At 47.7% G+C, this 24036-nt stretch overlaps 6 protein-coding genes across 6 annotated transcripts; 1 reads left to right on the top strand and 5 right to left on the bottom strand.

Moving 5' to 3' along the window:
* Positions 1-2836: 2836 nt before the first annotated feature.
* Positions 2837-3568, bottom strand: GGS25DRAFT_526246 (uncharacterized protein; the record flags this gene model as incomplete). Its single annotated transcript, XM_049264944.1, has 3 exons — positions 2837-2900; positions 2976-3309; positions 3457-3568. The coding sequence occupies 3 exons, from the start codon at positions 3566-3568 to the stop codon at positions 2837-2839; spliced, it is 510 nt and encodes a 169-aa protein (XP_049112273.1).
* Positions 3569-6529: 2961 nt separating this feature from the next.
* Positions 6530-8074, top strand: GGS25DRAFT_526247 (uncharacterized protein; the record flags this gene model as incomplete). The annotated part of the gene is made up of 1 exon (XM_049264945.1): positions 6530-8074. The coding sequence occupies one exon, from the start codon at positions 6530-6532 to the stop codon at positions 8072-8074; it is 1545 nt and encodes a 514-aa protein (XP_049112274.1).
* A 1445-nt stretch (positions 8075-9519) lies between these two features.
* GGS25DRAFT_510400 (acyl-CoA N-acyltransferase) lies at positions 9520-12011 on the bottom strand. The gene is made up of 2 exons (XM_049262650.1): positions 10679-12011; positions 9520-10602 (listed from the first exon to the last, which is right to left on the bottom strand). The coding sequence occupies exons 1-2, from the start codon at positions 11774-11776 to the stop codon at positions 9706-9708; spliced, it is 1995 nt and encodes a 664-aa protein (XP_049112275.1). The 5' UTR covers positions 11777-12011; the 3' UTR covers positions 9520-9705.
* A 46-nt stretch (positions 12012-12057) lies between these two features.
* Positions 12058-15005, bottom strand: GGS25DRAFT_510402 (proteasome regulatory subunit C-terminal-domain-containing protein). Its single transcript, XM_049262651.1, has 3 exons — positions 14236-15005; positions 12827-14154; positions 12058-12759 (listed from the first exon to the last, which is right to left on the bottom strand). Exons 1-3 carry the CDS (start codon positions 14516-14518, stop codon positions 12616-12618), a joined length of 1755 nt encoding a protein of 584 aa, XP_049112276.1. The 5' UTR covers positions 14519-15005; the 3' UTR covers positions 12058-12615.
* Positions 15006-16752: 1747 nt separating this feature from the next.
* On the bottom strand, positions 16753-19214 carry GGS25DRAFT_83590 (transcription initiation factor TFIID subunit A-domain-containing protein). The gene is made up of 2 exons (XM_049266059.1): positions 17227-19214; positions 16753-17127 (listed from the first exon to the last, which is right to left on the bottom strand). Exons 1-2 carry the CDS (start codon positions 19105-19107, stop codon positions 16870-16872), a joined length of 2139 nt encoding a protein of 712 aa, XP_049112277.1. The 5' UTR covers positions 19108-19214; the 3' UTR covers positions 16753-16869.
* A 1467-nt stretch (positions 19215-20681) lies between these two features.
* On the bottom strand, positions 20682-21602 carry GGS25DRAFT_526251 (uncharacterized protein; the record flags this gene model as incomplete). The annotated part of the gene is made up of 1 exon (XM_049264946.1): positions 20682-21602. One exon carries the CDS (start codon positions 21600-21602, stop codon positions 20682-20684), a length of 921 nt encoding a protein of 306 aa, XP_049112278.1.
* Between the last annotated feature and the right edge of the window lie 2434 nt (positions 21603-24036).

The raw sequence follows: 24036 nt of genomic DNA on the forward strand, positions 1-24036 counted from the left end.
TATGGTTGTTGTATGGTAATGGGATGGATCTGGTATGATCGTGGGAAGAAAACGGGCGAATAGGAAACGCGGGGAAGGTCATAAGTCCGGGGTTGGTCTTGGTCTGGGGCAGGAAATCTGGGGTAACATTGGCTGGGATTGAACAGGAAGGTTGTCATGTGATTTATGAGGGGAAAAAGGAGCAAGACAAAAGGGAAAAAGGAAAAAGGGAAGGGAAAGGACGAGTCTGGACGCAGTATCGTTTTCCCTTGCATGCTTCACTTTTATTTTGACTTCATTCGAATCATCACTTTTCCCTCCTTCTCCTCATTCTCATCATTGTCATCCTTCTTTCATCCCACTTTCCTCCCTCCTCTTCATAGTAATCTTGCCATCCAAAGACTTGAGGGAGAATCAAGTGTCGTCCACTCAGTACGCGTTGTTTTTCTAAGCTTACGTACCTAGTTAGTATCCTCTTTAGTTAATATACCATCTGGACAAACATATGTCTCTTCCCGAACGCCATTCCCACTCCTTGTTTTTCTTTTCGGCCTGTGCGTATCTCTCCTTGGCTTGAATACCTACCCATTCTGTATTCGTATTATTGCTTCATCAAGCACATCGAAAAATTGGTCGCTTAGCGTTTTCGAGAATTCCCACAAAACGCCAAGGCCAAGCGACCTTTTCGTGGGAATGAAGTGTCGCCAAACCACAAGTAATTCTTCTAGGGGTTTCAGCTCACGAATGCCGATAAACCAAAGCCACCAAAACCCAGAGAATGACCTGAAAATTCGCTGGTGGTAGATGTGTTCGGACTTCCACGACAACACTACTAGATCATTCTAGCAAATTTGCATATTCACAGCGAAATCTGTGAATTCAAGGCAACGAGGAATGTCCGTCCTTGAGCCTGACTACCTACCACTGTCCAGAGGGATTCGAAATCGATTAACGTCCTACAACGACATATATCGAGATCGGAAAACAAGCGTGTAGGGAGTGGGCCGTCTTAGATACTAGGATGCTACACTAGTACCATCCCGAGATCAATCCCGAGATCAAGAAGTTGCAACATTTTATATGCTGGTCCAGACAAGATGATTTCGACATCAGGGCATCCAACGATGGGACTAGCATTGCAGGCGTTGTAGGTGCTGACTAGTTGTCGGCTATCAATCCTCTCTTAGCATGTCATATCCTAGCCTAGCCGAAAAGCGATGTTCGAGTTTATCCCTTGGATATCGTCGTCACAGCAGACACGTCTTCATTACTTTGGCAAGGTTGTGGTAGCCTAGTCTGGGCCTCCCATTTCCTTGAAACATGGAAGTCCTGTCAAAGTTCGTAAAATGACCGTCATCGACTCCAAGGATATTCTCTGACCTCGTGGCCAAGTTGGTTTGGGCCAATCTCTATTCCTAGCCCGGTTTGAAGTCATTCCAGATGTCGTCGTGTCGAAGAAACGTCGGGTAGAGACGTGCGGGCAACCAGGCTCATTCTTGAAAATCCGACCCTTTTTTGGTGGATTTTGAGTTATCTAGCGAAAGAGCAGGGCCATTGCGCTCCTCGTCGTTAGCATTTTTAAAAAAAAAAACGAAGTCTGTCGTTATTATCGTCGTCAAATCGTCGATATGTCAATGATATGGTCGATATAAAGGAGAGCGAGCGAATACCTAGTTGTCGACTGGTGTATCATTTATCATTGGATTTAAAGTCGACATTTCCAGCAGATAGAGAGACCCAAGAAAAGGAACGACGTTGAAAGGGATACGACCAGCATCATATACCTCCGAAGGGTATTATTGATTATCAGTTGCGGGTACATACATCGGGACGCATCGGGCCACTAATCAAAACACGTCCAAACTCTAAGCCTACTAGCCGCGATAAGCTTCGTCGTTTCCCATCAAATCGTCAAACTGACTTCATCCGCCGACCCGATCACCTACCCAAAGCAGCTAGCTAGAGCAAGATCGATTATATCTTTCCCCCTCAATCTACCGCAGGTAATTGCAATTACCCCAGCCTCCGGACCGGACAAGCGAAAGCATTTGGCGTTCTTTCTACCCCCCTACCTAACCAAAGAATCCATACGAAGCCCCAATTGCTTACTCTAATTGGGAGGTTACGAAAGAGAGACGGGGATGAGGGTGGAGACAGTATAAAAGAAGAATGCCATTTGGACGCTTGCAAGAAGCACAAACGATCTAAGTGGGACTGGAGACTAACCTTGTGCCGCAAAGATGCACAAAAGTTGCACCAGTGTCATTGTGCTATGCTGTGTCCAGCTAGTTGGCCAGGTAGGTGCATCTCTCCACTGTACCGATGCAATGTAAACGGGGTTTAGGTTAAAGCGGTGTCAACTTCCTAAGCGGGAAAACCGCGCAAAAAGTCACGGGGTTCATTGATTGATTGATTAAGCGATCAATCCGATGAGAGCTCTACACCGGCTTAGGCCGGATCATTAATTCACGATAGCACGGAAAGAGCAAATTGTCAAGTAGGATTTGCATCAGTTAGCTAACGTCGGGCTTATTTTATTTCATTTTATTTTTGGTTTGGAGGGCTTGGTTCAACGTATCGATGAATCATCGAGCATAGGAATAAGTGGAAGAGAAAAAGAGTCGAGTTTGGTGAAGATGGAGTTGTATTTTTACAAGTGTGCCATCCGAGGGCGTTTTTTTGGGGTTCTCTCATCTTTACATGTCTCAATGCAATGCAATGCCTTCCCCTCCTGGGTTTCCCCTATATTCCACGGGTGTCTAATGACCTCTATTACTCTCTAATGCTGGTTCTCCTATTGAACACGGCAAAGGCCGGCATCATTGTGATGCTTTCCTTCGCACTTCGGTTTGGCTCTTCACACTTTCAAACCGTAGTGTGGGCCCCAGCCTCCGTAAGTATGGAGGTTAAGTTGCTTAAGTCTATGATGAGGGTTCAGGTTAGTATTGATTGGGGTATGAGACATTTGAGGGATTTTCGGGTCAGCACGTACGAACTTGGCCATGAGGGCAACCATAAGATCGAAGAGACCGATGGCCTCGACGAAGGCGAAACCCAAAATGGCGTAGGAGAAAAGTTGTCCTCGGAGGGCGGGGTTGCGGGCAACACCGTTGAGAAGGGCGGCGAAGACGAGACCGATACCGATACCAGCACCGGTAAGACCGATGGCAGCGGCACCCATACCCAAGTTCTTCGATACCTCAACCATGGCCTGGGCGATCTCAGAAGAGTATGCTCGGCGGGGAGTCTGCTGGAAAGCCTGGCGGGTGGTGGCGCTCAGGATCTTGGAGGCTTGCTGGCGCTTCATGGCCTGGAAGGGGGTAGCATTGCCTGAAGCGAGGCCACGTTAGTGGGTGGGCGCACCAAAAAAAAATTATTTTTGAAAATTTTTCGATGTCAACAAGTTCAACAGCAATTGATGCCATTAAAGGTTTACAGACAAGGCGCCAATGGGTTGAGTTGATGGTGAGGACATACTGATGGTTCGCTTAGCAGCGACACTGGTCAATTGGACTCGCATGGCAGGTCGAGCGACCTTGGTGCCCATGGAGGAGGCGAGTCGAGAGGCAACAACGCGTGCGGAGGCCATTGTGATTGATGTGGATGTGATGGAGGGGAGAGGTGTCGATGAAAAAAAGACGAAAAATGGCTTAGAGGGAAGAAGATGAGGAAGTTTTGGAAAGTAGGCGAGAAAAAAAAAATTGAGCTTGCTGACTGGTGTGTGTGGGAAGGAGAAAAAAGAAGGGAGAGCTTCGGGAGAACAACGAGGGAAAGTTGGTCAAGCTGGTCGCCGGTTGGCACTGATCCAAGTTGACAGTGGTTGTTAGTTAGCCGGGAGTACAACAGGCATGTACCTTTTTACTGATCGGTGTCGGACATTGGAAAGCTGGAAGGAAGACGTTCACTGTTTCTAACGATTAACCACCTAGTAAGGCACTAATGAACCCACGACTCGAATTCTACAGGATGAGTGGTGGATGAGGTATGAGTGTGGACCGCTTGGCCGAGGAGCGATCAAAGCTTCATGAGAATTTTTTCTAGTGGAGGCTACCTAAATAGGACAAGGCTGATGATAATTCACCACTGCTGGGTACAATAAATCGCGGGATTCGGGGGATACCGGGTCTTCCTATACTAGAATCCCGAACTTAAGCCTTTTTCTAGTAAGGATGAGGGTTTTATTCTTTTATTACCTATTACTTACTACCTTGTTAAGCTTCATGGTCCATGAACATCATGGAACATTTGCTTGACTTGTATATTTTTGAGAAAGCTAAAGTTCATCAATTTTGGTTCGGAAAAGAAGGAATATTTTATTCATCTTCTTTTCAGCTTCAAGCACAATGTATGTACTACACACCATGTGTATTATCTACATAGATTAGGTAGTACGTAGCAAGGGGAGAAAAAAAAAGGAAAAAATCGATGGCCCCCACTAATAGCTCCCACACAAGCTTAACTGGGCAGCTGCCGGGTATCATAAATGAGCAGTTGAGACACGTGGGTGGAGCTTCTGATAAGAAGGGCACAAACAAGCGAGCTGAGAAGAGTCAGATAGGAAAATAATAAAAAGCGCAAGACATCCTCCCTTTTTTTCAGTTTTCCTATCAAGGGGAATGGCCTTTGATTTTGAAATCTCTTGCTATTAACTACCTACCAGCCTTGCCATAAGATCATCTCGATGAGGGCTTTCGAATAACTATGCGTAACTATTGTTAGCTCATAGCTAACGAGCTCAAGGAGCTTCCGGCCAAATTTAACAAGCTCGCCTGCTAAAGCTGCAGGTGTCCCTCCCTACAACCCCCCCTAATCCTCCCACGTACCAACCTGCAGCAACCTTCCCTCACTTCCCTACCGGCCTACATACGTCTCTACCGTCTGTCCGGTAATCTGGTCATCCCCCCCCCACGAGAAACACGCACATCTCAGCGATTTGATAATTTTTCTTTTTTGGTCGTTTGCAAGTGCAGATAAAAAGAAAGGCGGCCGGCACATGAGCTTTATGTACGATGTCGCTGAAGATTAGTTGCCAGACTTCTCACTGTCCTCTTCGTCTTCCAAGTCAAGCCAAGTCAATCGATTGGTGCAGCGTACAGCGCATGATGCCTGCAGCTTAATCCAATTTGTGTTGGGAATTTCCCAGGTATCCGGGAAATGAAGACGTGGGATAATCCTAGGGCGGTGGGCAATGAATGAATGGATGACGCCGTGAAAGGGTAAAGAAAAACTTTTTTTCCCCAACCAATAAGACTTCGAGTTTGCGATTTTTGGGGGTCAACCACCGCGGAGGTCTGATATTTTAAGCCTCAATTGCCTTGGGATGACTTGTTGGAGAAAATGGAAGAAAGAAATACTTCTTTTCCTATGGCTTGGTGATGATGTTCATTGTTCGTATGCTCACAAATTACAAAAAAGAAAGCCCCCGAAATTCGAAGAATATGACCACAATGATCACAATGATCACAACCTAATCTTAGTGTATCCTTCACAAATACGGTCTTGACGTGCGTTTCGAGGACAACATTGCTTCGGGAAGAGACCTTTTTCATGTATGCAACCCTACTTATGTATGGCCATTGAGGTCATTTGCACCTGCAGAAACTTCAAACCCTTGGTGTGGGATTGGAACATTGAAAATGCCGACTGGGCTTCGGTCATGGCTTTATCATTAGATAAGATAACGTAGGTATGCACCTAAGTCAGATATGTATGAAAATGCACATATGTATCACTCGCATACCCGGGCCACTTGGTTTGAAAAAAATGCAAGATGCTTCCTTGACCAAACGCTCAGAACTTAAAAAGAGATGAAATTGACTTTCTTTTCAAGATCTACAAAATCTCGCTAATATTTCTTTATTTTCTTTTTTATCATACTATCATACTGTCTATCAGCTACCAAGCAATTTTTAATTCGTGCGGTTCCTAAAATACCAGAATTCTATTATTTGGGATAACAACCATGCAGATCGGCCAGTTGTCAAAAGACCCAAAACTTGGCCCAGAGCAGAGTCTGATTACATAAGACACAATCGTCATGTATTTAGGTACTAGGTACCTATGTACATATGAGGTAAGTTTGCGTTAAAATCGCGGTCACATGAGAGGAGAAACGGGGAAACAAGGGAAACGAGGGAGCTACGTCGGAAACAGAAGAAACGGTGAGAAAACTCCCCCTAAAGCTTGGACCAGTTCCTATCTAGGCTACGTTACGTAGCTACCGACTCGTTACACGTGTAGCTGCGGGCGCTGATGCCCTATCAGCCCTATTTCCTACGCTTCTCACCCCCTTGACCTTGACCTCACGATCCTCACGATCCTCAATATCCTAAAAGCATACAAGTACACATTCCAGATGTCCATACATTGAACTTTATACAAACCCCCAAAACTGTCGTACCATCGTATTGTCGTATTATCCTTCCGTCATTTTCGTATGTTTTTTGTGTTTCTTTCAGCGAGCCCTATTATTCCCCTGCCTTAGGTATCCTATCCTATCATTATATTCTATTCGTAGCATTATTCCCATTGTACAGGCACCTCCTCAGTTATGCAGCAGGTTCTGCCTTTTGTTCAGGTCAGAGATCTACCCTCGGCCGCCTCGTTCTACTCTGCCATCACCCAACCACTTAAATTAAGGTATATCTCGGCCAATGCTTCCTCTGTTGTGTTCGGTGACACCACTTCACCCAATCCAGACCCTGTGTTGGAAATCAAGAAAGCCGGTGCCGGTTTACGGGTGAAACCATCACGCGTGGTCCTTTCGGCCTCTTCACCATCAGTTCTCGCTGCTTTCCGCGCAGCCGCCCTGAGAGCCGACCCTGAGATACCCATCGAAGTGTATGGCGGGAACCGCGTAGAAATCACCGACTTCGATGGAAACAAAGTCGAAGTCGTGTGTAACTCTTCTTCTGGACAACTTACCGAGTATGAGGGATCTATTTCCGGTACTACCGTGGCTTCACGAGGACCTCCATCCTTACGGCGAAGCCTCACCACTTCCAACGTGGAGGCTTCAAGACGGGAAGGTTCAAGGGGCGTCAGTAATGGTGCCGAACCTGGCTCTGGGCCCGGCTTCGGCGCTGTGTTAGGCGCTGCCGCTTTTGGTGTCGCCGTAGGTGGTGCCTTAACCTACGCGCTGATGAGTGGCGACCGCCAGCGTCCTACTCGACAGGAATATAATGTGCAGGCGGGCACATACCCACGGCGTGCATCAAACCCAGACCCGCCTCCCAATATTCGGTCTCGTTACGGTGAGATCGAAAATGGGTCTCGAAAGTACCCACCGTCCAGCTACGGTGCGAGATATGCTCAACTCGAGGCTCCGGCGAGAAGCCGGGTCCTGGAGGATGTTGATGACCGTGCCAGTAGGCACTCGAGCCAATACACCTCGGATAGTCGGGTCCGTCGCCGCAGTGAGGTGGGGGAGAACAGGCGTCCACTCATGATCACTGAGGGGGAACGCATGAGCAGTGCCCCCTCCCAGTATGATACCCCCTCAGTGTATGACACACCACCACAACGTCTCCTCATGGACACCGAGTACCGAAGCCAGGTAGGTGATGATCGCCGTAGTCACGCGCCATCCAAACCGTCATCTAGAGCTCCATCTAGAGCATCATCCAAGGCGCCATCCAGAGCGCCATCCAGGGCATCGTCGAAACACGCCGATTCGCCCTCTAAGCACCGCGACGACTTTGACACCCGTAGCCGTGCCAGCACAGTCCGCCAACCACCCCCGAGCATAGTCGATAGGGCACCTCCGTCACGCTCGCAGTCGCAGGCCCCAAGCCGTTACTCGACGGCTCCCTCCAAATCCCAAAAGGTTGGGCGCAGCCGCGCCACCAGCTACGTCTCGGCCCGGGACGTTGATCTTCCTCCGAGCCGCGTCGACTGGGACGGGGAGGACGACGATGACATGGAAAGCGTGGCGCCAAGCGATAGTATCAGCTGCGTTGGTGACGATACCCGGCACAGCCGGCGTTCCCGGACAAACTCAGTTGCCGGTGGATCGTTGATCGGCCGGTACCGCAAGGTTGTCAATGAGTTTGACAAGAAGCGCAGGCCTTTGTACGGATCTGAGTATGACTACTAGGGATACCTACCTACATACCCAGGTACCTGCCTAAGGTACTATATCATTAGGGATATGACGAAGGGGAGAGCCCAGTGTGGGAAGACTGGGGGCAAAGCTTAGTATGAACGACAGACAGACAGGAATAACGACTATAATGACAGTAATGAATGACACCGAAAAAGAACAAGAAATTTATGAAAAATATAGGGATAGGGGGAGGGAGGAGAGCAAACATTTACGCTGGTACACATACACGCATGGCACACGACTTCCTTTTTCCTATCGGGATATTTACTTGAGTATCCATCAAATCATACGCATCATCGAACACAGCAAAAAAGGCAAAGCGCATATATGCATTGGGATGGTTTTTCTCTTTGTCTTTTTCTTTTTCTTTTCCTTGGCCAAGCTTTTTTCTTCTTTTCTTCTTTCTCTACTAGGTTAGGCGGTTTTTTTTTTTTTATTCTTATCGAAGCGAGCGAACACGCATGGGCAACAAAACAAAAATGTGGCGGAGGAAGGGTAGAATGAACGAATTGAACTGGCTTGGATATAGTTATGGAGGATTATGTTATGGGGGTTAGGTATTGATGTGATGATATATGATCATGTAGGTAGCTGGTAACCATGTATGTCTGCTTAGGTAGATAAGTATGTAGGTATGCTAGTGCTTTATACCATGTGGAATACCTACCATACAATAGGCGCCCTACATGCATTACTTCATATTACTCTCCGTCGATATCACTCTTTAATTTTCGGTTTTTGGTTTGATTGGGTGGGAGAATTCACAGTGTTGGGGATCTCGACTATTTACCACCTAAGTATGCCAGTTATGAATTATGTATCGGCATAGAGGTAGTGAAACTGTCCCCATTTGTGTTTTGCACATCCAAGGTCTAGGATGTAGGCCACCGACGATGATGCCTTTGTACCTACCCTACCCGTTTTCTCCAAGAAGGGGGGGGGGAGGTTAAGCTAAGCGCCTAGGTAGGCATACATAGATTGTGTACCTAGATGAAGGGTTTGCAAAGGGTTGGGAGACGCGGAGAGAGAAAAAAAAAAAACAAAAAAAGAAAGCAAAAGCCGGTAGGTAGACTATAACTATAACTATAACTATAACTACAACCCAAGTCTCTATCTCTAGGTATGTAGGCTAATGGTATATAAGTAAGTAGTAATACATACATACCTAGGCTTCAGCTGGCAATATGTAGCTTCTAGGTACCCTACCAAGCATAAATAATTCAAAATAAATATACCGTAGGTGCCTAGGTTAGTTAGATATATATCAGTTTCAAGATTTAAAAAAAAAAAAGTCAGGTAGTGAGGATTCAAGTACCTATTCCATTGGATGGCCCCCCTTTCTCCACGACGTTTGATATATATATATATATCGTACCCATCAATAGTCCAAGGTAGCGAGTAACACGCATTCAAGATCACCAAGGAAAATTACCAAGTAAAAAAAAAAATATCAGATCAAAAGTAAAGGGGGTATCTCGATCTATCATTCTCTTTCTCTTCACCATATATCTCCTCTTCTCAGTAACTTTAGCTACCTACCTATTTATTTACCTAACCTAGAACCTAGGCACACATAGGCACACCTCCCTTACCATACCCAGCTCGCCAGGGCAAACAGAAATCTAATCCTCATCCATATCCGCCCCCTCCACATCCTTAACCGCGTACCCCTCCACAAACCCCTCGGGATCACACGCCCTCCTAAGATCGATCTTGTTGGCCGCCACCCAGCGCCTAACAGCCTCTTTGTCGAGGCGGACGCGGGGGACCATAACCTTCGTCTTCGCATCCTCCCCTTCCATCTCCTCGTCAACGACTACCTCGCTCTTCCCACCAGTGCCGTGACCGTGTTTGTGATTGTCTGCGGCGCCAGTAGTAGCAAGAGGCTCGCTAGCAGGACCGAGCCCCGCGTCCTCGACGAGCCCCATCTCCCGGAGCACGGCGAGGCAGTCCTCGGGGACGATCCAGGTAGCTTTGGAGCACTGCTCGATAGTAACGAGCGTTTCCTTCTCTTTCTCCTCTTTTTCTTCATTAGCTCCCCCGATCTCCAGTCCCAGAAGCCACCGCGCGATCTCGCCTGCCCAGTACCTCTTGTACCCCTTACGGCCGAGCTCCGAAATCGGTTTCTCAGGCCCACCGAGTATGCCCTCGCGCCGCGAGATGTCGTACGAAACGCCCATCAGCAAAGCGCCAAGACCTTTACGTTGCCAGGGCGGGAACACCAGAATACAGGCCAGGTTGTTGTTATCCCAGGACAGCTTCTCTTTTGAGAAGAAGCCTACTACCTGTGCCTGACTCTTTGTTCCTTCTGATACAGATGGTGACAGCAGTTGCTGTGGAGAGGGTTGATCATTGGTTGAGCTTGCGAGCGGAGGGGAAGGAGGGGTTTGCGTGGTATGTTTTGGTCGGGGCGGAGGCGTGTAGACGAGGAGAAAATAGTTGAACCCCGTAACGTCGAAGAACACCGATTTGTTATCTAGGAAGAGCTTCGCGAACAGGGACAAGTTCTGGCAGAATAGCTGCGAAAGTTAGCATCATCTTACTTGTAGTAACTCTAAGAGCATATGTATGTGCTAGAGGAAATAAGATACTCACTTTATCCTTCTCCCCATCAACTTCCCACACACTCCACTCACCCTCGTCATGAACCACTTGCTCTGTGGCCAACGAGACAGTGTCACCACCATGAACATCCCCCCTCTTCTTCCCCTTACTCTTGCCAGCAGTCTCTGCAGCCACAGCGCCCGGGGCCTTCACGACCTTCGTATGCACCCCTTTAGGATGAGTATAAACCTTTCGTCCCGGTAACTCAAAGCTGGTCTCGCAAACCTTGACATGCGTCCACCAAGGCGTCAAGTCCTTTGCATACTTGAAGCAGTACGGGCACACGTACAGTCGCTCCAGCATGTACGGTGCCTTTTTACCACCGCCCACTTTGCCTCCTACCTTGGCCCCATTCTTCCCGCCGCCCTCCACATTATTGCCGGATGGATCGCCCAGCACATCTTTGCCGTAGTACGACGGGTACCAAGACTTAAAGGATATGTTCCCCAACACGACTTTATCGATGTTGCGGTCTGACCGTGGTGTTGGCGGTGGCTTGAGGTGTCGGTCTGAGGAGGAGGCAGGACGCTTGGGAGTTGAAATCTGGGCTGTGTGTGCTGAGCGTGCCGAAGTTTCTTGTTTGGGTTGGTGAGAGGAAGATTTGGGTGGTATGAGTCGAGTCTGGGGAGGTGGGGACCTCGTCATTGATGGCGCTATCGATGTCTGGGCATTTTGTTGAGTGTGTCTGCTGTGCCTTTGTCTTATCGGCTCGTTCCTTTCCTCGTTTGCCTCTCTTTCCTCATCTTCTTCGTCATCCTCTATTTCAATTACTTCCACTACATCGCCATCATTTGGTTGTATGTTCTCCTTCAAAGGCTTATCTGATGTACTAGTGTGTCTCGTTGTCCTGGACGCATCCTTCCTTCTACCTCGTGAAGCTGCAGTTGTGGTTTCTATCGGCGCATGCCCATTGATGGTGACATTCTCCTTCTCCTTCTCGGCTGTGTGAGCGCGCATGCGACCGCTTCTTAGGATATGACCCGATTCTTGTTCATCTGGGGATGGATGTTGTCTTGTTGGACGTCGTGGTTGTACGACAATCACCTCGGGGGGCACGTCGTGTGGTTTCTTGCGCTTCTGTGGTGCCATTCTTCTTTTTATAAAATTGCCAAAAATGCTCTTTTGAGTGGCGAAAAAGTTTACGTCATCATATTGGAATGGTGGTTGTAACTGAAAATAAATAATTGGGAACTTGAAATATCTTTATTTTTTTCTTGTTCGCAATTGAATAAAATAGCATGGTAACAATTGATGTCCGTAAGGTTCATGGCAGTCGCGGTTGAGCAGTCCCGCTTACGTAATAACAAGAGTTGGAGAACTAGAGTAATTAAGGGGATACTGACAGGTAACCTACAGTAGCTCCATGATAATCTACATATGTACCTCAAGCATATTTCCCAACTTTAAGTTACTATATAAGTTACTACTACAACCATGGGAAATCTACTTAGGAACTCAAACCACATAAACACAATATTGATCACGCCATATTGGGAACTGTAGTAGGAGAGCAATGGCAGCATTAACAGCAACGGCAGTAGCAGCAGGAATCTCAATTGCGTGTAGAAAACGGTAACTCCTAGCCAGTGTTGCATGATGGATGTTTAGAAATGTCAAGGGCTTTGCCAAAAATAAACCCACCACGCTCCGTCCCGCCGACTGCGACCGGGAAAGAGTCTCTCCCTCTGCCGTTATCTATTACAATGGGCCAGAATTCATGTCGTTTATAGTCGGCTACACGCTGGTAGTGCGGCCTCCCCAACTTTATCTGTCACCGGGCTACAAACTCTCACTAATGCAAGCATCCTCCCCAACCTCGCCTACGACCATTAAGAGACCGCTACGGGCGGAAAGTAGAAAGCGTAAAGCGTAAAGCAGCGCCGACGGAAATCCCTCCTCCAATTTCAGAATACACGGTTCGGATTATGTTACATACCCTCGAAATCACCGCCGAGGTCGTCTTCGTCTAGGTCCCCTTCTTGTATCTCCTTCGCCATCTCGCGTTCTCGGTCCCGTGCTTCTTGTGCGTTCTTTAGTTCCAGTCGGTGCTGGTTCATTGGGAAGCGCATGGCCTAATAATCACACACGTTAGTCACATCTACTTCCTTAAGCTCGTAGATAAGGAAGATAAGAACATACCTTAACACTCTCGTCGTGGAGCGCGAGACAAGCTCGGATTCGGTCATGGAACGCCTCTCCCGGCTCCCGAGTGGCATATACATCACCCACCTCCTTACTCTTCATGAATCCTCGTTCTCGGTCGAGCGTCGCCTCGATGACTCCGTCCCGGATTGCCTTGGCAACAATGTACTCGGCACTTTCCTCGCTACCAAGATGTAGGCGGATACAGATGTCACGCAGCGAGATACGGCTGTAACTCAAGCTCATCATGCGGATACCCGTCTTGATGACATTCTGTCGGAGACGTAGGATGAGCGAGTATGTTCCGTCGCGGCGGAAGGTGTCGGCATGGTCGGCAATCGTCACTTCGAAATCCTCCAAGTTGCCTACTCGTACGGCTTGGACGAGTAAGAAATAAGGGTGCAACGCTTGCTCCATGTTAGGCACACGGAAAGTTGCTCGCTCCGGAATGTCACCCATCAGTAATTCCACGACAAGCAGAAGCTTAGTCGCAGTTTGGGCGAATCCGAGGGCGCAAGAACTTGCCGGCGCCTTTCTCGTAGCCGCTGTTAGGTGCTCTTGAGCCTCAGTGTACCGTAGTTGAATAGCACGGATTCGGCCGAGGTAGTACAGGAAACGGGCGACCTGGTTATTGGCAGCATTCTCGGGAAACTGGGTGTGAGAGACGAGGAGGTCTGCTTGAGAAATGTGCGAAGTTAAGAGGTAGCTTCGGAGAAGTAGTACGATAACCGAGGCTTGTATGTCAATATCCTTTCGCAGCACGGCAGTACGGAGGGCAGTCAACAAGATTGGGCGGATCGCGACAACGGGAGACTGGGGAGAAGGAGGCAGGGGAGCAAGCTGCTCGCAAAACAAGGAATAGTAGAAGTAGACCTTCGCAGAGAGCGAGTCCAAAGTCCGACGATTTAGGGAATGGATGCGCTCTGACAGGTACTTGGAGAACTCGGCACCTCGTTGGAACTGCTTCGAGTCAAAAAGATAAACTTGGACTAAGATGCTCAAGAATATATCGATTTCGGGAATAACTTCTTTGGTCTCCTTCTTGTTGCCGTTCTTGGCTGGCGCCTTCGGCTCACTGTCGATTTCCATCTCGGAACCTGACTGGCGACCCAGAGACACATCTTCCTTTCCGATAGCAGCTAGAAGCTGTTTAGCAACGTTGGCGGTTGCGCTTGTGGGAGAGAAAGTCTCGGCGATGACCGAAGCAAGGATATCTGGGGTGAGGCGTTTCCGAAGCGAAGAGATGGATCTTAAGGCCCTTAATGTGAATCTGGCATCGAACAGGGTTACCGCGCGGTCAAGCAAGGCAAAATTGCTCTTGATATCTAAATTGTACAGAAATGACGTTAGAGCTTGTTAATTACCAGAATGTGATGGGGGATGATGTTATATGGGTATACACATACCTGTGATAGCCTGCGTAACTGGGTCTACCTTCACCTCGAGATCTTCTGGCTTATCTACATCCATAGCAATATCTCCATCAGCATCAGGTGGTGGTGGTTGAGAAGATTGCTTTGTGGTCTTGGATGGGGGCACGACAACAGTCATATCCTCACCCTCCTTAGCGCCCTTCTTGCCCTTTCCCTTAAGTGCGGACTTCTCGTCGGTCATTTCAACATCCTGGTTATTCCTAATACCATTCTCGACCGGCTCGTTGCCATTTGAATGAGGCGTTTTCCCCGGCATATCGTCTGACGGAAGATGACGGAGAATGGGGAAAACGGAGGGGTGTTTGATGGGGTTTGTTGATTCTGAATGGTCGGCTGAGTCGACGTCACGTCAGGTGGATGGATTTCGAATTTAGACCGGATAGAACCAGGTATTGATGATGATGATGCTTGGTGATGAGGGCGATGACGGAAGTAATTCCTAAATGAAATCGACCAGGTGATTTTTCGCGAAGCGCGCTCGGGATGGGACCCTGCAGCAGAAAGAAATCTTGGTACTGATTTGTAGTTCGGTTGGGCAAGTAACCGGATAAAAACACAAACCGGGTGTCCTAAATAAAACAAAGGAGAAAAGAGAATTGCGAGTCAATACGAGTACACGCAATAAAATGTAGGGGTTCAAGATATGGGGGAGGTAGATTGTAGAGTTGGTTGAACTGATGTGATTATGGGAATGATGGGAGGAGCGTATGTATGTATGTATGTGTAGAAGGGAGGAAATTGATGTCGTTTGCTCATCAGCAAAAGCAGTCCACCAGTTTCCAGTTACAAGTCGCTAACCTTAAAGTTGCCAGTTCAAAACGGGTCAGAGTGATGCAAGCATAGGTAGGGTACTGTACCTACTACCTAGTAGGGTAGAAAAAAGCAACCCGGTGGGACGGGGCTGAACTTGAACCGTTTTAGATAACGCTAGAGGGGAAACTGTTGTATCTAATATTAACTATCTATCGATTTAAACCGCCCTGGAAAAGTACACATAGTAATAATAATAATCTATATGTAGCTCTGAAGGTTAGGCAGTTTTCTTAGCGTTATTTTACCGTCATTACAACAGTTGCTATGTAACTTACCACCTGTAGAATTTTAAACCTTGAGGGAAGCTCGAAGATGCAGTGCGAAAAAGAGCCCAAGGAGCCAAGAAAAGGTACGAAGCTCGGACCACATAGGTACCAATGTCTTAGCTCTGGGAACCTGCAAGATTCATGTATCTTCGATACTGCTTTTTTTTGATGGAACCCATTGCTAATGCCGGTATCCACCATTTCCCCCATCCATCGAGGGATCCATCCAAAGTGACGTTTGCGAATTGGTGCCTGCCTGACTGACCTGCCTTGCACTCTCTGACTCTCCAGAGCTCCTACCGAAATCGATACGGCGGCCTTATGTAAAAATGTAAGCTTAGCTGAGTAACTTTATGTACCTAACCAAACCGTTTAGCCACATTCAATAGTTATCTACCGTAATTATTTGGAGAACCTCGAAGCATTGAAGTCACGATAGCAAGTTATGTACATTTTGGTTTTCCTACAACACATCTTTCAATCTTCATGATCTACTAATTTTTATATTGCTACTGGATTTACATACCACCAAAACTGCCTCTCAACCCTTTATTATTATTATCTACCTCTCCATATTTCTACTTACATAACTAGACACATAAGTTAGATTAGATCAATACGCAGTATCACTGTATAAATACCTTCACACTTCAAGTTAACCGAACATCACAATATACATATATCTGAGCTTCATAGAAATTACCTCCCTACTTACCTAAGACACCAATGCTCGAACACGTCGAAATGTCCCATTGCGTATGCGGTCGACCAACCATTGGCCTAGGTCTGGTGCCACATGTCCACGCTTGAGAGGCGACTTCCCGCTTCCCGTTTTCCACTTCCCCCGCGGCCATACATAGGTACCTACTCTAGATATGCAATAGCAACAGTGAAGAGAAACAAATGTGGCCATTCATATATCGCGTATGGAGTTACTGTAAGCACACTCACATCATGATACTAAATCCCTCCTCTCTTAAGATCGTAATCTTTTTAGTCCACAGAATATTAGACCTTATAACGTCCAGAGCATCTAGACGTACTACCCTACGTGATTCAAGCTTAAATATAATATAAAGCCATACAATCGTAATGCAATGCATGATTCTCATTGTTGCGCAACTACATATATAGTAGTCGTGTCATTGGCAAAAGTGCCTAAGAACAAATAACCTAGCCTAGGTGGATGGGCAACAGAGGCCACTACAGGAGACCATTGAGAACGCCGAGCTAATATGATAGCGGACCTGTCCTTTCCTTTTCTTCCATGCCCCTCCTCTTCCTTGCAAGACATTAAATCATATCCGTTCCGTGGGAAGCACCAAACGCCGCCACTCGATCATGAGGGAAATCCGCATCGCCGGCTTGCGCTCTGTCCTTCGTCGTCTTCAGTAGGCCTCTTCCGTTTGTCACCAGCCCTAGACGCTCCACCGGTGGCATTCGTCGTAACGCCCCCAGGCTTCTGCGCCGGACCAACACCCGGTGACTTACGGCGCTTATTAGCTCTGCTCGTAGAAGGCGATACATCCTACTTATCATCCTTGCCGGGCATAACTTTGGCGGCCTGAACAGCGTGCACCTTGGAAATCCAATTGGCCGATGGCTGTACCTTGCGCACCGTTCGCAACTCGTCCGACGTGTAACCAGGAGTGCGGATGTTGTAGACACGCTCAAGCACGAGCTGGATGTCGCGGATTTCGAGCACCTTGCTGCCGCGTTCTTTTGCCAAGCGACAGGCAGTGTGGATGACGCTGTCCACAAAGTTGTCGGCAACGCTCAAGACGGACTATGACGCTAATGTTAGCAACCCAATCGCCTGGAACTCGAGGAAACTCGAAACTTGAAAGAATTGGAGAAAAAGTGATCGCCGATTGTTTGAACTTACCTCCTCAACATCTGGGGTCAAATAGTTGCCGTCGGCACCAGGAGAACCACCACCACAGACCTGGCGGACAAGTTCGTCGAGCTTCTTCTTGGACAACACATGTTCACCCTCGGTATCGAACTGAACAGGCGGCATCTTGTTGATCACAGGTTGGCCCATGACTCCACCGCCAGTTCCACCGCCTCCACCGTACGAGGGACGGCCGGGGTTGTTGCCGCCACCAGTAGCAACCGCTTGCGGGGTCTCCATGGCCTTCTGAGGTAACGTCTTACTAATCGGCATCTTGGGGTTCAAAGCAGACGTGTTGGGCTGCGGGTGAGCGTGGGAATGGGCTGAGTGGTTTGCGTTATTTGCAAGACCGTTTGATCCGGGAGTGGAAGCGACACCACTGGATGTGTTGTTGGATTGACCAGCGTTGACGTTGGTTGATGAGTTGGCACGATTCACGGCGGCAGCGTGAGACAATGGTCGAACTTGGGCTCCTGCGGCTTGTTGGCCTGCAGATTGGGGGGTTTGCACGCGCGCTGAGGCTTGCGTTGGTGTTCCTGCGGAAGGCAAATGTGCTGAAGCGACAGCAGTTGCAAGCGCCGTATTGACCGGAGGTGGGTGTGCTATTTGGCTCGTCGGTTCGCTCTTGACTTGAACGGGTTGCGTGCTGGCTGTAGCATGGGATTGAGATGGCTGTTGTGGGTGTTGAGTACCCAAAGAAGGTGGGGCAGGGGTGGCAGGAGTCCCAGGGTTATGCTGCTGTTGCAACGACTGCTGCGGCTGCATTTGGGCCTGAGGTTGCGTTTGAGCCTGAGGTTGCGGTTGCGGCTGCGGCTGCGGCTGCGGCTGCGATGGTTGAGCCTGAGATTGTGGCGGTTGCGGTTGTGATTGCCTAGGAGGTCCCACTGCTTGGGCGGTAGCAATTTGCTGATTTTTCGCTGCGTCCATTGCCGCGTTCACTGATGCAGTCGCTGCCTGCATGGGGTGTGCTGCTGCTTGCATAGGGTGATTTGCTGCTGCTGAGACAACGGGTGTACCTTGGCCTGGCATGGATTGAATTTGACCTTGTTGTTGAGTGTTGACTCTCTGGGCCTGGGGGTTAACACCTTGGGCCTTCATCTGATTCCGCACACTGTCAACGAACCTTGACGCTTCTTGATACTGTTTTTGATCTAACGTCTTTTGGTCCTGGTATTTTTTCAGGTCCTCGGCCGACAACTGGCCCTGCCGTTCTTTAAAAAGGCTATCCAGCTTTGCTGTCCTCACTTTTATAGTTTCCATTTGTGTCAAAAACCGCATATATCGTTGACGTATCTCGGTCAGCCACTTCTGCGCCTGCTCCTGTGGCACTTGTGCCGGTGGCCTAAGCATATTCCAGGGGAGTTTGTTGGTATGTTCGATGATGACTTTGGGCACCGATTGTGCTTGATTACCGGCCGGGGCAGCATTGGGATTCGTGGGACCAGGAGTTTGAGCACTGCTATTAGCGCCCATCGGTTGTGGTCTATTCTGCTGTATTCCAGGCTTGTGGGCCATCACCATAGTATTCTGGTTTTGCTCCCCTTGGGAATTATGCTCTATACTTTGGTGTCCCTGCTGAGATTGCTGGCTTGACGGGCCTGACTGGGCTTGGGAGGCCTGCTGGTTTCTAGCTTGGATGTTCTTAACTTTGTTATATACCATTCGCGAGAATTCAATAAGTCTTTGCTTTGCAGTATGATTCTCTTGAGTGTCAGGAACACTCTGCTCTAGCTTGACGTAGAGCAGTCGGAGACCCTCTTCATATTTAGTGCGATCTTCCTGGCTAAGGCAAGCGATGTTGCGCATCTGCTCCGGTCGGAAAATAGTAAGCCTCTGTCCCTGGGCAGGCTGACCCTGAGGTTGTTGATTCATTGCGGTTAATTAGCGCGCGACGCCACGTCGACGGGGAATCGTGCTGTCAATATGTTGTGGATGTGTTATGGATGTGTCGTTGATGTATTATTGATGCCTGGCGGCGATAGCAGGTAAGGATTTCAGTCAACCGATGGATAATAGAAGACCAAATGACTCGAACGATTGACTCATAGATCAAACTATCACTCACGGGTTAATTCGTCGAGTGCAATCATGAATAGATCATAAATGATTGATTAATAAATTGAGTAAATGATTGAAGACGGAATAGAGGAGTAGAAGAGTGGAAGAGTGGAAGGGTGGAAGGTTGGAAGGTTGGAAGGTTGGAAAAGTGAAAAGAAAAGGTTTTGGCGAGAGAAAATGTATGGAAGCATTGAAGTTGTCGGAGCTATGTATCTTTAACCCACACGTGCACCGCGCCGGCCTCAAGCTTGGAACTCTAAGTGGAACCTTTGACTCCGATAAGACAAGCAATTAAACATTTGCGCTAATCGATGTTACTATGTACAATGTACATACATATATCTAGTCTGGATGTCAATGTGGCTTGCCAAAGTATTACATCAGAGTTCATGTGGCTACAATGGTAGTTATTACGTAAGTTCGAAGTACTATGTATTTTCAAATGTTCAAATGTTCAGATGATTTTCCTGTTCACCATTGAAGTTGCTTCCATCAAAGGGTAGGTAGTAGGTATTCAAATGTGACCAACTACTAGATACTATTTACTACTAGGTAGGTATATATGTCAGGTATAGGAGGTACACCGAAGCGGTGAAAATAAAATCAAGGCTATTGGTTTAATTTATATACTTCTTCTTCTAGTTAAGGAGAAGCTCATAATAACTACTCAATAGTCAACGTGTGTCGTATCAGGTCAAGCCAACCAGCCGTCTATATCAACATTCTTTGCATACGTGTAATATATCTACCTCAGTTACCTGGGTATGTAGGGGGGAAATATTCATGAAATTAAGAAAAGCGTGGCATATTTCTCATTATGAGTAGCCACCTCTATGCAAATGTTGTCTTCATCGTCGTTATCTCGTCCACATCATCCACATCATCTACGTCGTTCAACATATTTCGTCATCTTCGTCGTCAGGTTAAATCGCGCCTATGCCAACCGCTAAAATCCAGATCTAAGAGGTATCTAAAAGCAAGATGAGAAATGAACACCATGAAAATCTTCCTCCTTGAGTATTCAACACAAGTCGGGCCCTCCCTAATAATTTACCAGGCCATGTAGCCAATGTTCTATGCAAGCAATTCCAACACATATTGCTGCCGCAAACCCTCCCTCCGCCCCCGTATATCTTCAAGTGGTTTTGCCATTACCTAATAGGAGTCGACTTTTCTAATTTATGATAACCCTTTCGCCATGACTAAATTCCCTTAGAGACAGGTGGGAGAACGAGATCGATCCCAGCCACCCAGTCATATTCGTGAAGTGTCGTGTAATCGTAACTTGTGTGCCGCGAGTTGCTGCCGGTATAAGGGGGCTAATCGCGAAGTAATTGGCTGGGTGTTTCCCTTATTTTAATTATGTAACGTATTGCGGTTGAATGGTCTCATTCCGAATCAACATCCATCAAAGTCCAATATGGCAATTCTCTTGCAAATACCTCGGCAGAGCCTATAATGATTTCATCGTCGCTATTCGGTTCTTTTAGCTCCTCGATCCTCTCTGGAAGTGCGCCGGTAAATTGAATGCTGATCCTATCGCCAACCTTTCGCCGCATTCGACGAGCTGCGCCCGTCTCACTCCCTTCATAGTAAGGTAGGATGTCCTCTCTGTCGGAATCGCTGCCTCGCTCGCTTACTGTTCGCTTGCTAAGGCTTCCCGACTTCATCCTCCTGAGGCGGCGTTCCTCGCGTCTCTTCTGCAATTGTTGGCGAAATTCTTCGTCATTGTGATCAATGTCAACGTCCGAGTCTTCAAACGTGTTTAGGTTTTCTATGCCCGTCATGACAGCAGGATCCATATCCGGCGGGGGTCGAGATTTTGACCGACTGCGCTCCGAATTGGCATACTCAACTTCGTCTGGCTGACGGAAGTTAACTTCGTCGCAATCGAGCGAACAATCATCACTCAATTCCTCAATGGAGAATGCGGCATCCTCCTGAGCTGAAACAATCTGTTCTACATGATGGTGGTGCACTTTCGGTATATCCGAGCAGATTGATTGCGGAGCGGTGACGGACGAGTCGGATTCCTCATCAGATGAATTTGAGGAACGAGGTGATATTTCCTCAGGTCGAGGCCCGCGGGTGTAACTAAATTTAGTGCCACCCAATGGCCGAATATTGGATGAGTGGTCTTGTTGGCCATGTACTTTTGAATGACGCATGGTGTGACCGTTTAGCGCCGCTTTGCGACTCATCTTGGGAGATCCGGTGGTGGGTGTCTCGGGTGGTGAAGATGGCGAAGTAGGTACCGTCGCTGTCGGTATTAGGAGGGTGGTATCCAAAGAAGGGGTATGTGGCCGCATGGTTGTCGGCGTTATGGGTAACGGGAAATACTCCCACCCGAGAATTGAGTCTTCCCTAATTTTTTTTATCGATTCAAATTGGCTATGAATATGAGAATGTGGGGTAGAATTCGCGGGGGGAGAAGATAAAGGCGAACGAGGGACTTTTAAGGCGTCAGCACCCAGAGCAAAAACCTCCAACGCGGAGAAGTTATTGGACTCCGGTAACTTGTCATGTTAATCTCTTGGGGAAGCTTGGTAGGTCGGGACCGGACACCGCTACAATTCCTCCACAAAGGCGATAGGGGTAGAACCGTCTCGTAGAGGTGTGATATAAGTCTATACTGCGATCTTGTCTTTTCACTCTCTAAGACTCAGAGAAAGTGAATGTATCAGAGACCATTCGGTGTTGAATTTCTGTCTCAAGTGTCCCTGCAGAGAGAGGACGGGGGGTGAAAGTTGGCTTTGCACCACTGACACAGTAAAAAAAAGAGAAGGAAGGGAGGGAAAAAAAGAAAAAAAAAAGAAATATGATGCTCTAGATAGAATTACTTGAAATAGATGTGTAGTGCAGAAAAAAAAACCCTCCTGCACTTGTGGATCTCCAAGAAGTGGCCTGGATCGGAGGGCACAGCAAACCCAAGTCGAAAAGAAATCCGCAACACTTTCAAGTTGGGAAACTTCTAGACAGAAGAATAACGGGGTGGTATATCTGCTGTTGGAGCTCACTTGCGTAGGTCGCGTACTAGGTATGAGAAAGAAGTCCCATGTGTGCGAAAACTACCCAGTAAGAGGGGAAAGTGTATTTGGAGAACAGGCTATCCAAAAGCTCTTATACATAGTAAAGGTCTTACGAGTGCCTACCAGGTAGGTATGTAGGATTGTAGGTAGATAAATATACCATGGTTATTTATGGATGGCAAAATAGAGGTCTGTCACCTAGAAATCCTAGAAATACCCATGTAATTATAAGGTTGTGACTGGTGAAAGCATACACATACTACATATGTACTAGCAGGTAAATAGTATCAATCTGATGGATCTAATGGTAAGGGAAAAGGGTACACGGTATACCTAGGCGAAGCTAAAGTTGCGGACTCCCGGGCAGAGAGCGAAGGAAACGGGCCTAGTTGCTCGCCCACCAGCCTATAGCGGAGCACCTCGCAGAGATTGCGGCTTGGGCACCAATGCTCCCAGGACTCCCTGGTTACTTTTCGTGGGAGGCATAGCGTATCCAGGCAAAATGCGACATGTAGTCAATGGGGCCAGCGGCATGAGGCATATATCTCTACTTTGTAGGTGAGAAGCGACTACGGCTCTTGAAGAGGTAGGTACTATGTAGGAGGTAGGTAGGTATGTAGGTAGCAAACTGAATGTTGTGACATGTTGTCAGATATTGGCCAACTTAACTCTCTTTCAGCCGGCCCTCTTAGAACCTCGACGCTGACCGAAAAAAAGGGAATTTGCCATCCGTAGTACTACTACTCAACCACTAACATTCGTTGATAGTGTTAACAGTGTTAATAGTGTTTAACAGGCTTTGGTGAGAAGCCAGACGTATCAGGGCTAATTTTGAGAGCCACGGCATGGTTATACAAGGACGGTTCAAAAATACCACCTACAGCTGTACATTGTAGGTAGGTAGGTCAACTAAGTATGTAGGCTGGCAGGTAGACAAGCCAGTAGGTAGGCAGAATCTGGCAGACAAGGGGTCAGGTAGCAGCATTCACCCACTCATGCCCAATGATTTGAGGAGGTGTGCTGCAAGTGGAAGACGAAGAGATAGACCGCAGGCGTAGTGGAGATGGGAAAAGTTCACTGCTTGGCTGCTGAGAAGGTCAGGGATTACTCCGGAGCCTGCAGCAGATACTGCAAGTAATATAACAACAACATTGAAAATATGAAGTATCGTAACCTTTTGTATTTTTATGTATGCGTATTATGTTCGTCTCTACAGTGCAATGCGTAATGCTGCTGTCAGGTGGCGATCCGGTGCTGCGGTGACTTTGCTGCGTGGGAAGTTTTCGATGGCAGAGCATTGATGCTTTCACCCTTGGCTAGCAACTACCGCGCCTCTCTTCCTGTCTGTCTCTCTCTCTTTATGTATCACTCAGCATTAAGAGATAATGTCAGTATTCAATGGCTGCATGTTTCACGGACTTGCCTACTTGGGCGGATAGAACATAGTCCATAGAGACACTATACGAAGTACATCAGAATTGGATGAGGTCAATGCATCCATGGATGTATGTAGCAATCTCAATCTTGGGTGTATAAAAGAAAAGAAAGAAAAAAGAAGAAAACGAGGCTGGCGAGACATTGGTAAAAGGGAAATTCGGTTTAGTCGATGTAGGTTAAGACCCCGAGATAATGACGCGCAGCATGGAACAAGCCGTCCGCCCTGTTTTTAGACTGCAGGTCGTATTGTAATTTCGATATTGACAAAAGTCGGAAA

Source organism: Hypoxylon fragiforme (genome assembly GCF_022984875.1).
Source record: "Hypoxylon fragiforme strain CBS 206.31 chromosome Unknown GGS25scaffold_10, whole genome shotgun sequence".
In the NCBI taxonomy this organism is placed as follows: Eukaryota; Fungi; Ascomycota; class Sordariomycetes; order Xylariales; family Hypoxylaceae; genus Hypoxylon; species Hypoxylon fragiforme.